The sequence below is a fragment of the Ascaphus truei genome, chromosome 13, assembly GCF_040206685.1.
Source record: "Ascaphus truei isolate aAscTru1 chromosome 13, aAscTru1.hap1, whole genome shotgun sequence".
Lineage (NCBI taxonomy): Eukaryota > Metazoa > Chordata > Amphibia > Anura > Ascaphidae > Ascaphus > Ascaphus truei.
Window position 1 is genome coordinate 20,802,649 of NC_134495.1, and position 16,111 is coordinate 20,818,759.

The 16,111-nt window shown below is 36.2% G+C and overlaps 1 protein-coding gene across 2 annotated transcripts; it reads right to left on the reverse strand.

Annotated features, from left to right (window-relative positions):
* Positions 1-3,555: 3,555 nt before the first annotated feature.
* TBX3 (T-box transcription factor 3) lies at positions 3,556-15,837 on the reverse strand. 2 transcript variants are annotated; one of them, XM_075568828.1, is made up of 8 exons: positions 14,665-15,837; positions 12,790-13,057; positions 11,676-11,753; positions 11,125-11,271; positions 9,417-9,493; positions 7,186-7,343; positions 5,330-5,979; positions 3,556-4,257 (listed from the first exon to the last, which is right to left on the reverse strand). In XM_075568828.1, exons 1-8 carry the CDS (start codon positions 15,048-15,050, stop codon positions 3,826-3,828), a joined length of 2,196 nt encoding a protein of 731 aa, XP_075424943.1. In that variant the 5' UTR covers positions 15,051-15,837; the 3' UTR covers positions 3,556-3,825. The 2 variants fall into 2 exon arrangements, with proteins under 2 accessions (XP_075424943.1, XP_075424944.1); XM_075568829.1 differs by lacking the exon at positions 11,676-11,753.
* Positions 15,838-16,111: the final 274 nt, after the last annotated feature.

The following is a 16,111-nucleotide window of genomic DNA, read 5'->3' on the forward strand; positions in this document are numbered from 1 at the left end:
AATTCAAATGTTTATTTCGTTAGTCTTATCTGGCTATGATTCGCAATTCATACATCAAATGGCAATGCCATCGTTTCTGGGAAACACGTGTACTATTTGCTCTGTGAGGTTGTCATTTTCTTGGAATTGGAAGACGTGCTCCATAGAGATTTTTACAAAAGATGTTTGAAGCCTCCGTGCATCTTTACACATTCTCCGCTTTTTATTGTGCACATTTCTTTGTAAATAATAATTTAAAAATATTTTATTGTACTGATATATTTAGACAAAAAAAAATGTATTTGTAATGTAACATTTGAGACTTCTCTGTAATCTTGCAGTAAAAATGTATGTCTTGGGAAATTCAAATATCAACCCGATACAAAGTATTCGTTTAATTAAACGAACCCCCTTATAATTAGAAAAAGGACGATCTGATTGTAATTAGCTTCTCTTTTTTTTCTCCCGCGCAGAGCTTGGAATTTATGTATAAAATACAAATCCTATTGGTTTCTATATGGGAAGTAAGTATTGAATGGATTATTTTTAACTGGATAGAATCATGGATTCAGAAATTAGCCTTGGTATATTTGTACTTTATACTTTGTAATTTGTAAAGATAAAATAAACGATTATGTTACATTGTTATGTATAACTGAACCCACATCACAAAACTTGTAATAAACTGGTAGACCAGCAGCAAATAAAAGCAGAATTTCTCATATGATTGTTATTTATGCTCTGGCAAAGAACCCTTATATTGAAGCCAAAATCCCTTGTTTTAAATGTGACCTTTATGAACAGGAAACATACCATTAAAGTCACCTGCTAAATACAAGAATAATGATCATTTCTATAGTTCAGTATTTTTTTCCCTCTGACAATAATATTATAGCGAATTGTTGACTGGTAAGAGAACATGCACATTTTATTCACTGTTATTAGACAGATAAAACTAATGTATTATCTTTAATATGCTACATGTGTAAGTTTAAGAAGGGGGGTGGGTTATACTGCATTTGTACTCTTTTTAGTAACTGAATGTTTCTGTTACACAAAAACTCAGCGTATTCTCTATAACATAACTTTCTAAAAAGCCAAACAGGGATATTTATAACCTCTCATTAAATGGTTTGTTCTAGAAAATTATTGGACAATAAGATTACATTTTCTAGCCCTACATCAAAAATAAACATAGAAATAGATCTTCCCCAATACCTTCTATGATTAAATGTGTGTATATATATATATGATTTATATAATGTATATTAATATTTACAAACAGGGATATTTATAACCTCTCATTAAATGGTTTGTTCTTGAAAATTATTGGACAATAAGATTACATTTTTTAGCCCTACATAAAAAATAAACATATATATATATACACATACACACACATCATATTATATATATATATATATATATATATATATATATATATATATATATATATATATATATATATATATATATATATATATATATATATATATATGTGTGTGTGTGTGTGTGTGTGTGTAATGTGTGTCTTAACCTATACACTCAATTTGTTATACAAGTGCACACTGTCCTCCCTCCCACATTGCACTGTGCCAGGGAGTATATTGGCCTCTTGCAAGTAAAGTATGATAATAATATGAATAAGAATATCTCTCTCCCTCTCCCTCCCACAGACATACACATGTTTCGATGGGGGCTAAACTAGGGTGTGGGAGCCTGTTTTTTTTTTTTACATTATGGTAATGTATGGTAAGGATTTTGTGTGTACACTATTCCAACACAAAACATAGCTAAAGTTTTAGTCTTCTTGTAAGTGGGCATTGTCTTCCCCTGTACTTTGTATTAATAAATCACTTTGTTTTTGGTTATGCACTAGGGCTGTGCTCTGTTTTGTTGTTGTTTTTTTTTAATATATATATATATATATATATATATATATATATATATATATATATACACATACACACACACTTTGATGTAGATGTACAAACGCACACATGCTTGAGTGTGTGTATGTATATGTGCTTAAATATACCAGTGTATATATATAGCAAATGGGCTTTACGGTGGAGCGTTTTTGTCACTTTTTTTTACCCACGTAACTTAACTAATATGTATATGTATATGTATATATAAACAATATATATATATATATATATATATATAATATAAACAATGTATATACTCTGTAAAACTTTTGTAAGAAATGCGGTGCAAATAAATCCAATAAAAATTTTTTATTGAAACTTTAGTGACTTTGAAAAGAAAAGAGAAAAAGAAAAATACAGGGAAAACATGACCTAGTGAACATTCATTACATCATATATATATATACCTTCATATATTATTACTGCCACAGCTCACAGAGAAGCCGTGAAAATAATGCAACAAATGAAACCAAGACAAAGAGAGATATGAAACAAATCAATGAATCTCCTGAAACATCAAGAAAGGGGGCATGATTTGCACACCGACACGGGAGCTGTTCCACACTCAGAGAATGGGCACCTGAAAATGCACCCAACAATGGGACGTAACTAAACCAGGGTTTAAACAGCTACACATGGCATCGGGTGTGCTGTATTATTTTCTCATTCGGAATTCTTTTCCTGTACAGTCGATGCAAGATCAGCATGAGGGGAAAACAGCAAATACATCTCCAAAAATGAAAATAAAATTTTAAAAAAAACTGCACCAAAACCCCGAAAAATGGTTTTTAACAGAACTAATTTACCCTTGAAATGGAAATGACTTAACCCCTAAGGTGACAGAAGAACATTGCACTGCCTGTATATTCTGCCCTGCAATGCGTTGCAAGCCCCTCTATCACACAAGAGTTTACAACACAAAAAAAAAAAGACAGTTGGAGCCTTATTTACATAGATATATACAATATAAATAAATTAAAATTTAATATTCAGTATTTGTATTTCGTTTATTTACAGGAAATATCAAATAATTACATAAATACTTTTTTTTATATAATAGCCTCCCTTTCATTTTTTTTTTTTTTTAAACCTGTTATTGCATATACATGGATGAGGATTGGATGTTAGACAATGAACTGCAAAGACTTTCCATAAAATAAATCTCCCCCACCCTCCCCCTGTCTTTTAACTACAGGTTGCAATAGGGAGGCGTCTTTGCTCTTCCCAGGGAATTAACCAAGCATTCAGAAAGTAAAGCAAACTATTATTTAGCATGCAAAAGCCATTCTGTGGCTCTAGGATCAAAAACCTATTAAAAAGACACATCTTGCCTTAATGTAGACTGAGGGCATCATTTCATGACTCACCAAAATCAAATCTATGTATAAATTACATTTTAAGAACTGATATTCAAGTTTAAATCTGCAGCAAAACACCGGTTTCTTATGCTTCTCAGTCTTTAATATGTATGTATGTTCCCTGCTTGCAGAATGAAAACACTTTTATTTTATTTTTTTAGATGTATGGGTACTAAACATGCAGGTAAGTCACCAGCCATGTGAGAGGGTAATATACTGATCTTGTGTATTTAGATATAATCTTTATAGCAGCTTGCAAGCAATCCCTTATTCTTCTGAGTTGTTAAGTGTGTGTGTGTGTGTGTGTGTGTGTGTGTGTGTGTGTGTGTGTGTGTGTGTGTGTGTGTGTGTGTGTGTGTGTGTGTGTGTGTGTGTGTGTGTGTGTGTGTGTGTGTGTGTCTGTGTGTGTCTGTGTCTAAGAAGGACGAGTGGACTTGGATCTGTATGTGACATTTCTGAAACAAAAAGTGCGCTGAAAGAATGCATTTTGGAATGAGAAAGTAAAGGGGCATTGTGTTAGCAGCACATTCCCTCCTCAGACATGCTGCTGTGTTCAATCACGGGGAGTCACTCCTTAATCTGTCTTTCTTGGATTCCAGTCCACTCACAAGGCGTTGAATGCTTTGCAGTTCACTGCTGGCCTCCTTCTCTGGACACAGCTTCGGGGATAGGGGGACAGAGGCAGAAGAGAGAGTTGAAGACCTGCTCGTCCGTTCAGAACCAGAATCCAGTGCTACTGGGGCTGGGCTGGGTACCAGGTTGCTGGGTTTGCCATCCACGGTGCCGTTGTGTAATGAATGCATGGCGGTGGCCAACAAGCTGCTGCTCTCTGGCATTGGCACAGGGAAGGTGTATGGGTTGTACCTCAGCCTGGGACGCACTGCATTAAGGAAAGGGTGTCTGTGAACAGCCGAGGATGCTGCTGCAGCTGCTGCCATGTACGTGTAAGGGTATGAAAAAAGACCCCCAAACGGAGACATTGCCAGACCCTGCAATACAAGCAAAACACAATGATCAGACAACCTGAAACTACATCGCCGATCTAGTAAGGAAACTCAGCTGTGTAATCCCGAAATTACATAGGTCCATGCAAAACAATGTCCTAGCGCTGAAAGAGTTATCCCAGTCCAGAAAATAAGCTTCGTATAATGTGGTGTCATTGTCAAAAGCTCCAGTGGGCTGAAGCCACAAAGTTACAACAGCAAAAAAATAAAAATCTCATTTATTTCTCATGCATTACCTAACATCTCATATCTGCAAAAACAATATGACACTTGCTTTGCAGTCCTGGGTGTGTAAAGGTTCTTATCAGGCACTGAATTGGTGTCAAACTATGTATAATTCATGCTTTTCCGATGCTCAAGAACCAGGAAAGCATACAGATCAGACACCGAGAGCAGGAAACCATGAAAACCTAAGTCTGAGCACAGCGCAGGCTTAATGATATTCTGCACAGAGATATGCCTACGAAAATAGCCAGGAATATAGCTATTTTCCAAGATTACTGCTGTTAACCGCTTCGGTGTCAGAGGGGACTGCCTATCCGGCACTGAAAGGGTTAAAGTGCCCGGGAAACCAGTCAGCATATAAATAATACTGACATGCCTGAATGTGCCAAAAATCTGGATTTTCTGCTCGTTGTGCTGGATCTGATTAATTCATTACATGTATTCACTTGAACCCCTTCTATCCCATGTTTATTAATAATAATAACAATAATAATAATAATACAAAGTTATCAAAATACTATTCTACAAAAACATTTTAGCGAAATTAAATTAAAATATATACAATAAATTTAAAAAAAATAGTCCTACATGTGTATTCCCAATAAATAACCGTGTTCTATGGGGAACACAATGTTACATGTATTAGTTCAAGATGGAGCAATTCCATGAAAGAATGTGCTCTGTATGGAAGTGTTGGGGTTTGTTTTTGTGTAGTGAGTTTAGTTGAAGCTTATAAATTAATGACAGAAGGTTAGCAGTTAACCACACAGTGCATTTGAAGCATAGCAAGCAGTGCTTTAGATAAGCAAGGTGACCTTATTATTATTACTACCTGGGAGGCCAGAATGTGCTGCTGGAGATGAAAGGGCAATGCAGATGCCCCTGGTAATCCTTGAGATGATGAAGCCATGACTGTAGACTCCATGTTGCTCACCCCCGATGTGGCTCCTGACACTGTGGCCAGCAGTGGGCCCATCCCAGCTGCCATGCTGGAAAAAGCCCCTCCCATTGCAAACTGGCTAGGATGAAAAAGCAGAGGGTGTGAAGCACCCATGGGGTTAAAAAACTGCTGTCCGGTTAACCCCGGTGGAAACCCCAGGTGCTGCAGATGCCCCTGGCTTAGGTGAGAGCTACTGTCTGTTTGCACTGTCAGGGGAGCATAGGGATCCTTGGAGACTTTCAGATCTTCGTTTTTTTGGGAGTCTCTGGTGGGGCTTTTCAGGTCTTCGCTGCTCAGGACTCTGCTGCTTGAGGAGATCTGGGCAGGACTGTGTCTGGAATCGGGGGACTGTTTCCCAGACCTGCTGCTCTGCTCCCTGTTCCTGCTGCCCGAGTCTGGTGAGAACACACGAGTTTTGGGAGGGCTTTCTCTTTCCACTGGGTCCTCTGCGGTTGTAGTTGAAATCTTGCCAGAGTCGTTGGTTTCCTGCTCTGGTTCATCCTTACTCTCCTCGTCGCTTTCCCCCTCACTGTGGCAAAGACCTAAAACAAGTCATTGGGATTACATTTGGTACAATGCAATGAGGTGTCACTCCCAATACAGTTGTGCACTTCTGCTACATTCACTCCTGTGTTGCATCAATGTGCAATGTTGCCCCAATAAAAAAAAAAAATAACAACTAATGTTTGTTAATTTCAACTGGAAAAAAAAAAGAATTATTCTCATTGAGATATAAGGTGGTTCTTTTAGTCCGAATTACACACACACAGCAGCCACAAGGGCACTTAACGCTGACATTCAGGGTGTTAAACACAATTACAGTCACTTTAACGTGTGGGAGCCATGCAATCCATTGCCACATTATGTTGGTTTTTAAATACAATGTTTCCAGTTATCCCTTTAAATCGCATTATTATGTGGGGAAGTTAAAGTCAGATGTATTTATACATCGGACCCCACTCTGTCCTGTAAGGATTTGACGTTTATGTGATGGGAGTTAAATTGCACGGATTTTAAGAAATCTATTTAAAGTGTTGCAACCTCACGCCCAACGCTTACGCTGTTTTGCGCCCGGGGCGCTAGCAATGCGTTGGTCGCTCACCTGGCGCTGAAGTGGCTAAATAAACAACAAGGAGATAGGACTGCACACAAAAAAAATCAATTGAATCTAGGGGGGAAAATCAGGATACAAAGCAAGGTGCTCAAGCATATAGAGTGGGTCTGCCTAACCACTCCTGTGTATATAGGAACAAGAGAATGTATGCGACAGACTAATAAAACTGCACAAAGTTAGCTGCAAACAAATATATATAGGCTTGTGAATAAAGCTTTGTGGGCAAATATGAACAAATAACATTTGAAGGGAGCAGCCCTTTTGTGAGATCACCCCCTGAAGTGGTTAAAGCAGAACTATAACACCATAAGGTATGATTTCAGCAAGGGTTTTAGTTGCTGTGACAATAACATACATAATTATGTTTGGCTATGCCCTGGAGTGACTCAGGAAGAAAGAAACGAACCCTTTACAGCTAAAAAGACCGGCAGTGAGGGGGTTAATGCGACTTAATTCTCCTCTCCCCGCCCCCCCCCCCCCTCAGTAATGCACCCATCACAATCTTGTGGTTTTTGCCTTTTAACCCCTCACCTCCTGTCACACAAGGAGCATTAGAACATCACAAGTAACCGCAGCTGCTGCATCTCCTCTCAAGAGGACAGAATGATAGGGTTAATGGGGGATTAAAACGTACCTTTAAGGTTTGAAGTGCCCACTGCTGATACAGTAGGAGAGGAGGTTTGGGCAAAGCATTTAAATGCAGTATGTTCACTTGAGGATTCATCTGAGGTCGGATTGTCCCTTTTTTGCTGCTCATCAAACACTCTCATTGACTGCAGGGTCAGTTGCTTCCTGTGGAATGATAAATCAAGAGTTATAATGCCTGATAATTAAACATATTTATGATAAACAGTCTGGCGGTGAAAGCATTTGACCTCTGATTAAAAAAGACAAAAGTGGGCAGCTGCTGCTGACCTTATGCAAGCTACTTCGTGTTAAATTAGATTGAAAGCTTTTAGGGTTACAGTAAGGATTAGTGACTTCTGTGCCATTTAATGTGCAGTGCCTTCTTCAATAATGGCATTATCTAAATACGTGCAATGATACAATGGTGTAAATATTATAGAGCAAAGGTGTCTACACCAACATGAAATAATTATACCAGGTTTGTGTTGCCCTTACTCATTAATAATTATATGCATCTTACTTCTTTATAAATGCAATATACAATGCAATGTCCCTTTGTACAAATTCTGTCCTAATATATTTTGAGGGGAGGTACATTTCCCCAAGAGAAACGAATAATATATATATATTTGTGTGTATGTGTGTGTGTATAAATAAATACACACACACACACACACACACACACACACACACACACACACACACACACACACACACACACACACACACACACACACACACACACACAGTGTGTGCAAGTAATACATTGAATATGTCCATGCAAGCATTTGAAGCTTTATAGAAAAACAGAGAAAGACATTTAGCAAAAGAGATCCAAGGCAAACAGAAATCCATTCTATTAACTTCTAGTGTGAAATAACAAAAAGTCACAGGGAAGTGTCACCCTGTCCTTCAATGTGGGGTGTTAGAAATTCTTAGGGTCTTTACTTAGGGAGGTAAATTATCCAACCTGGGAAAATGTTTGGCAGTTGTAATATTAATAGGAAAAAAAAAAACCTTAAATATGGTAAATGAAACTTTACTGAATGTTCCCCTTATGCCAAAGATATATATATTTATATATATATATATATATATATATATATATATATATATATATATATTCACCTCCCCTGGACTACACTAGTTATTTATTTTTTATAAGCCATACATATATAAATATATCGTTTTTAAATAAGTAAAATATGCTTTGCATGGAAAAAAAACGGCTAGTTTGTATTTCCTCTAACTTTATTAAAGAACTCCCAAATTATATAATATTTCTGTGCTCTGCGTTTTATCAACTGCTGAAATAACATTTGTGTTTATATGACCAAGACAAAAAGCAAAGCACTTCACGTTTGCTCTCGTTTTATTTTAATTACATTTGGTTTTATGAACAGATTTAGAAAATTGTAAATCTGGAAGGTCAAATCCATCATTAGGAAACAGAAAAGAACATTTCCTCTTAGTTTTATGAGGCTTGAATAAATTACACGAGGCTAAAGGCAGAAGTATTTCCCCCCAAAAAAGTTGCAGGGTTTTACCCTGGGTGTGGATAACATTTGGACAGATTGTGTTTGGTATTGCTTTAGAATATTTGTTTGTAACTTTACTTCCTTATTTATAAATGAATACTGTTATATTCTAATATCAGTATGTTAAAACTATCCTTTAAAATGTGCTACAAATATTTACATTTTTGTATAAATGTTCAGAATGTTTTGTTTCTCTATTGATCAATATTCATACAAATATAAAACAATATTTTATATATATATATATACGCATCTATCTATCAGCCTATCTATCCATGTGTGTATAATTAATCTAAAATAAATATATATAAATGTGTGTGTATATATATATATATATATATATATATATATATATATATATATATATATATATATATATATATATATATATATATAGTTTCTACTACCTTTAGTTTCATATTGATATAGGTGTCTTATTGTGTCATTGTAGAAATATTATCTTTGACATAGAATGTGCCCTTTCTGATTTTTATATCACTGTATCAACATGATCAGTTTAAGTGTATTTAGACACTATTAGCGGCTCTATATTATTCTGCATATCTGACTCGTGTGGCCCTGAAGGGGTTACCCTTGCTCTGAATTTGTGAGTGGGGGCCGGAGGATAATATTGAACATTTCTTCTGCCTGCCAACACAAACAAACACAATTGCCGTTTCTTTCTCTCCCATGGGCTCACCTTTTCTCTCTTCTCCCATTGCCTGTGTCACGAAACCCTTTGGCAAATGGATTATTATCAATCTTTAATTGAGTTATCTGGGGGGGGGGGGGGAGTGGATAAGAGAAAAAGAAACATCAGTCTATTTTCCTAAAACCATTTGTTGCCATTTTTCTTCAACAATTCTGCATTCTCCCCCCCCCCCCCCCTTTTAAAACATTGATGTATTTAATCTCAGTCCTAGAAAGCCAGGGCAGAAATAACCCCCATCACACTGCAATCCCTATGATGTTTGTGCTCACACACGTATTCTTGGTAATACTGTATGCAATTACATAGAATCCTACCATCTATTAAAATTAGGTTTTAGTTGAAACATTTCATGTGCACCAATTAATCTTAACTGCATCATGGCAAGAGAAGCATCAATAAACCTCTTTATATGAGGAAAGTGCACTGTGGGGAACTCACAACTGATTTCATTAGAAAAAAGGCTTCTTTTTTTTTTTTTTTTCCAACTGGGCAAATATTGTTTAAATTATGGGACGCGGCTCTGCTAGCCATTTGTTTCCATTAATCCAGCTCTCCCACTTACTTTAAGGGAAGTCGTGCCAAAGTTAGCGCTGTGGCGTTTTCCTCACATTACCCGAGGTCCTCGTATTTGAGGGCAATTAATTAGAAGTTATTTTTTTAAATATATTGTAGAGTGTATTTTTGGAAACACGCACGTTAGCCTAAATGTTGAATATCTAATAAACGTGCAGTCTCCATGTGGATGTTGTAGAAATCAAATGGCCCATTCATTTGCATTAGAATTATGATCGGATACTTGTTATCTTATATTTTGGATTTATTTTATGTGAAACATGTTGGTCCGTTTCTATTCAAAACACTGGGTGTTAATGGATATTTACCTGGTCCTACAAAGCAAAATGGGTTTTATCTATCTGCTTTTTTTAAAGTCCCAACAGCCACACTGATTTTGTTATATACTAGATTTAAGTTAAACAAAATTAGGACAAAAACATCACTATTTACCAGAGGTAACTCTCAAGGTATTACTTCCTGGTAACACATTTGATAAATAAATGTACACATATTAATGTTTAACTACTTGTAAGTCATAACAAATGCATTGCATTTAAATAAAATGTTATGATTCAAAATAACATTAAAACCGTTTTAAAGTTGTACAGTGTATGGAATTGAGCCTACAATTATTCTCCACTTTACATGGCAATAAAGAAGTACATGGAAATATTACACATTTCCCAAATATGTTTAAGCCTATTAAAACACCACTGCTCCCTTTCAAATTTCCGAGTCAATTTAGCCTGTTTATTCAAAACAAAACATGGCTGTCTGAGAATGTAACTTGGAACAGTCTTCTAGACAATGTCTTTTCAACCAGCAAAATAACAATTCCAAACATAGTCTTTATATTGTTAAATATTCACAAGCAACATACATTTCAACACCTTGATGTTCTCAGCCTTTGCACAGACATAAGTGGAAAATCCACCCCATAAAAAAACCATCACATGTTCATGTATTCCTTTTCTATGGCAGATATATTGACGATGTTCTTTTAAACCAGAGATAAGTTGCTTTTTGTTTTTTTTGGGAGGCCTTGCAAAGGGGTATCTTTTTCATTCAATGTAACAAATGCATAATAAAATGTTTGTGAAAAAGCCAAACCACCTTAAATAAATCCTTCTAATCTTCTTACCTTATCGTTCTGGTATGCAGTCACTGCAATGAATTCAGTCTCAGGGAACACATAGGTTCTAAATGTGCTGTAGGGTAGTTTTAAGATGTCATTAGCTCGGACTATGTGAAACCTTGGTTGGTATTTATGCATGGAGTTTAAAATAGTCTGCAACGAAAATAAAGCAAAGAAATATGGTAAGAAAAGAGCGGGAAGATGTGTGTAGTACATATAAACCCACCATGTACCTATTAATATTGCAAATATGACATATTTAATGGGGCTGATACACCTGCATAGGTCTTATATTGCATTTGTAGATACCATGCACTATATATATACACGTATATATATATATACAAACACACACTATATATATATATATATACATATATATACACATACATACACACATAGACGCTTGCTAGACGTTGTTGCGCCTTGAATTATATATACATGCAAATGTTGGAACTATTGGAAATCAGAATAAGGAATGTTTGTTTACAGTTTTTCTATAGTGCATCGCAAGTTAATATGCACAATATTGAAAAAAATAAAATAAAATAAATTACAGTGTTTTTATCTTGCATCTTTTGACACGCGTTGTTTTGAAGGCCTTTCAGGCACCAAATGGGATCAATGAATTCCCCCTAATATGTGTACAAAAAAAAAAAAAAAAAATCCATGTGTAAAGATACTCAGAAATGTCACAGATCCCACAGTATATTTCATATGAAAATTAGAAGATATAATACAAAGGTTACACCCCGTTTGTGACCTGACCTCATGTAATAAATAATTGCAGGTCCACTGATTAATGTATTAACTTCATAAAATCAAATGAACTAGTTACACTTCTCAGATATGAGAGTTGATATAATTAATATATATATATATATATATATATATATATATATATATATATATATATATACATATATATATATATATCGTATTTGATTTTACCCAAATAAAACCCGACTCATAATTTATCACCCTACCCTTAACTAATCAACATGCTTATTTTATCTAATTAATAAACCCCTTTCAGCGAATGCAGTAATAAAGCAATCAATTCGCGTGAAGATGGGGGTCCAATTATTTCTCACTGTCCATTCTCCACACTCGACGTTTTTGTTAGTCTTACACTTCTTCAGAAGTGGATACAATTTATTTTACATAGTCTTTTTTAACAGCAGCAGCTGTAACATTTATTACAATTGTCTGTGCTGTTCTATCCTCAGAAATATGAAACAGCGAGATTCATTCTACAAATGGCAATGTTTTTTTTTTTTTTTTTTTAATAAAAAATATACTTGAAAATTTGTGTACTTAATGAATGCGAAACACAACATTATGGAAAATGTCATATTCTTGCAATATACTTTCCAAATATAGTCAAATCTTGAACAATGCCAGTTTATTCTTCATTGTAATAATAAATAAATGCATATCAAGTGTCTTAGAAAAGAGAAACAAAGATCAGATTTGTGCTTAAACGTATAACACACCAATCTAAGCAGATATGACTTTTCATTTACCAAACCCTTTAACTGCCAGACATATATCCTGCTAAATCCTAAAAAGTCCTAAAAAGTCTAAATTACCCAGAACGTATGTTGGGCTTCTAATTTAACAGGTGCAAGAAAAAAAAAAGAGAAAGTAATTAAGAAGAAATAAACTCACAAATCCATGTTTGTCAGATATATTGTTGGTGAGTTTGAGTTTGTGAAAGGTTACAACTTTGGACATCCATTGCTCCCCAGTGGCCGGACTATCGGGGTGAATATACATTCGTTTTGGCATTTCAGGGTCTGCTTTACCAGCTACCATCCAACGGGAGTTATGGAACTTGTATCTGCAATCATCTGCAGCCACAATATCCATCAACAGAATATACTTGGCTTTTTTATCCAGGCCCGTGCATCTGACTTTAAACGGGGGAAACATTCTCCTACAAGAATAAAAGAGGAAATATAGATAAATACAAATCTGTGTTGCCATGCTAACATACTAACACTATATACATATACGTGAACGATTAGTGTGTGTGTATATATATATATATATATATATATATATATATATATATATATATATATATATATATATATATATACACACACACACACACACACACACATACATATATACAGGTAGATACACAGATAGCTATATACTGTGTGTGTGCAGATATACAGATGTATACATACACAGTGTGTGTGTGTGTGTGTGTGTGTGTGTGTGTGTGTGTGTGTGTGTGTGTGTGTGTGTGTGTGTGTGTGTGTGTGTGTGTGTGTGTGTGTGTGTGTGTGTGTGTACAGATGTATACATACACACTATATGTGTGTGCAGATATACAGATGTATACATACACACAGTGTGTGTGTGTGTGTCCTGAACGAAATAATATTGATGTTTTGCAGTATTGTATGTGTTGTGAATATATCATCAGAGCATGAAAACTCGTAAGGTTAATATTTAACCTTGTCGTTGCCAGTTCAGCAGCTTCCCGTGGCAATGAAGGGGTTACAATATTGAATTGACACTGAAATGTGAAATGCGAATAAATTTGTTACTGCGAGGCTGGTATATTTTCTGCTATCTCTACAAATGTGTTTAAAAGTGCATGTGTGCCACAAGTTTGCTATTTATTAAACCAAGCGATTTATATTCAGGCACCTATTCCTAACAGGAAACACATGACAGCATACAAAAGAGCACAATTCTCTCCTAACCTTTAATGCAAAACTTTGACCACAACTATCACATGATAGGTAAGATGTGTACTGTAGGATGTTCCCTCCGTGTCCTATCTTTGTTGCTTTAAAATCGACAATTGCAGCTATAAAAGACATGTGTAAAATATTACAGCTATAGGTGTTGGGTATTTTCCCCTGTAGTTATTTAGGTTCTGAAAACTATATTAGTTTAAATTAAATGTGCCATTCTCCGATGCTAACACAGTACATCAACTATCTTTCACAATATTTAAATTACTTTAATTTATATTTACACGGTTATGTGTATATTTTTACACGAGTAAAAAAGAAAGAATTATATATACAGTATAGAGAGAGACGGTGTATAGGATATATATATATATATATATATATATATATATATATATATATATATATATATATATATATATAAATATATCCTATAAACTTTGTATAATATATATATATATTTTTTCTCCTATACACTTTAGTCCCATAATATGAACATGTGGCATGAAGCACCTTTTCTTACACACACTTCCAAAGTTCACACACCCCTCAACACGGCAGGCATGACACTGCACATAATAATCAATTGAGAATAAATAAGGAGCGCTCTTACCCTGGTGCATTTATTATTTCATAAGTAATCAGTTCTCTTTAGACTGACAGTAGTTGCAGCTCTGTGCAGTGATAGAATAACGATTTAAAAATGAAACAAGTTTCTTTTCTATATTGTGGGAGTTGCAGATTGTGTACACCTGGTCTACTTTTGTGTGTTTAGGATTTGGATCTGTTCATGCAAAACAAGGACACGTACAAAGACCATCTGACTCACCTCCCAGATTTTGTGATGACCATCTCAGTGCCCCTCTTGTGGAACTGATCCCACAGATCTTTGGCTTCCAGGTGGACTTTTGGATCATCGTCAACTTCTTCTTCTGGTTCAAGGGTTTTCAGAGGCCTCAAATGTGGAACTGCCTGGTGACCCAAAGAAAAGGGGATGCCAGTCTCTGCGGCACTCACTAATTGATCCATGATGGGTTTGGTCAGGGCACCAGGGAGGGAGAGAGCACCATTGGGTGGCAGAGCCAAAGCTGGGAAAAAAGGAGATTGGTGTCCAAGAACAGCGCTCATTGCAAAGTCTGGTGCCCTGTGTGATAGGAATGGGTGGTAAGCCATGCCTGACCCTGGAATAACTGGATCTCTCATGGATAAATTCATCCACTCCAACCCTTGGATCTCACAGTTCAGGGCTCAGTCCTGTCTGTAGAACCTTCACATGTACATAGTTATGGTGCAGAACGTCCAGAAAAAAAAAATATATATATATAACAATTCGACTGTTTGGAAAATGATTCTCAGTCAAAATTGCCAAATGAAAGGTGTTCCTAATTCAGGTGAAGAAAAAACAGTGATAAAATTCCCAAGTCGGTAAAAGCCAAGAATCCTCCTTTATAAGAGCCCCCTTCTGTTCCTTGGAGATCATAAAATGTTCTGGCAGACGCCTTGTTCTTCTTTGCAAGCAGCTACATCACCTCTCAGCTCTGCGATCAGGTAAGAAAACACAAAAAATATATATATTTTTTTCTCACTGCAGAAATGTTTCCCTTCCTCCAACTTGCAAATTCTTGTTTTCCTATCTGTGACCTCGATTTAATAAATAGGATAATTGTGCAGTCTGATATTTTCTATATTATGATTTGTATAACAGGGTATATAGCTCTCTTGCAATGCCTGGAGAGAGAAGAGGAAGGGAGAGAGGGATACAGAGAAGAGAAAGAGAGAGAGAGATACTCTCAGCTCCAAGTATTCTCTGTGTGAATGTAGACTCTCCTTACACCAGATCCTATGGATGTGTTGTGGCTTTGCAAGGAGCTCAGACCTAGTTGATTGGCCCTTTGACGCTTTTGGACCAATTGTGTGGCTCCATAGGCGTGGTTTTGACAGGTCTGGTGGATGGGGACAGGGCTGAGTTATAAAAAGAAGGTGTCGGAAGCTGTAATGTTGCAGCAAAGCATCACTACTACTTTATGCCGTGTGAATATGTCAACATGATCAGATGGGAGGGGACAGAGCAGGAAAGTGTAGAGAGCAGGGAGGGGGGGAGGGGTGTAGAGAGCAGGGAGGGGGGGGGGAGAACTGGCTATTCAATCATTGGCAGAGAAATACAGCTACCTCTAGGTGGCTTTGTAGGAAGGAGAGCAGGGAGAAAGAAAACACCCTACAGCTCATAGCAAGAGAACTGGAACACATGCAGCTATAGGACACACAGGGGGAGGGGA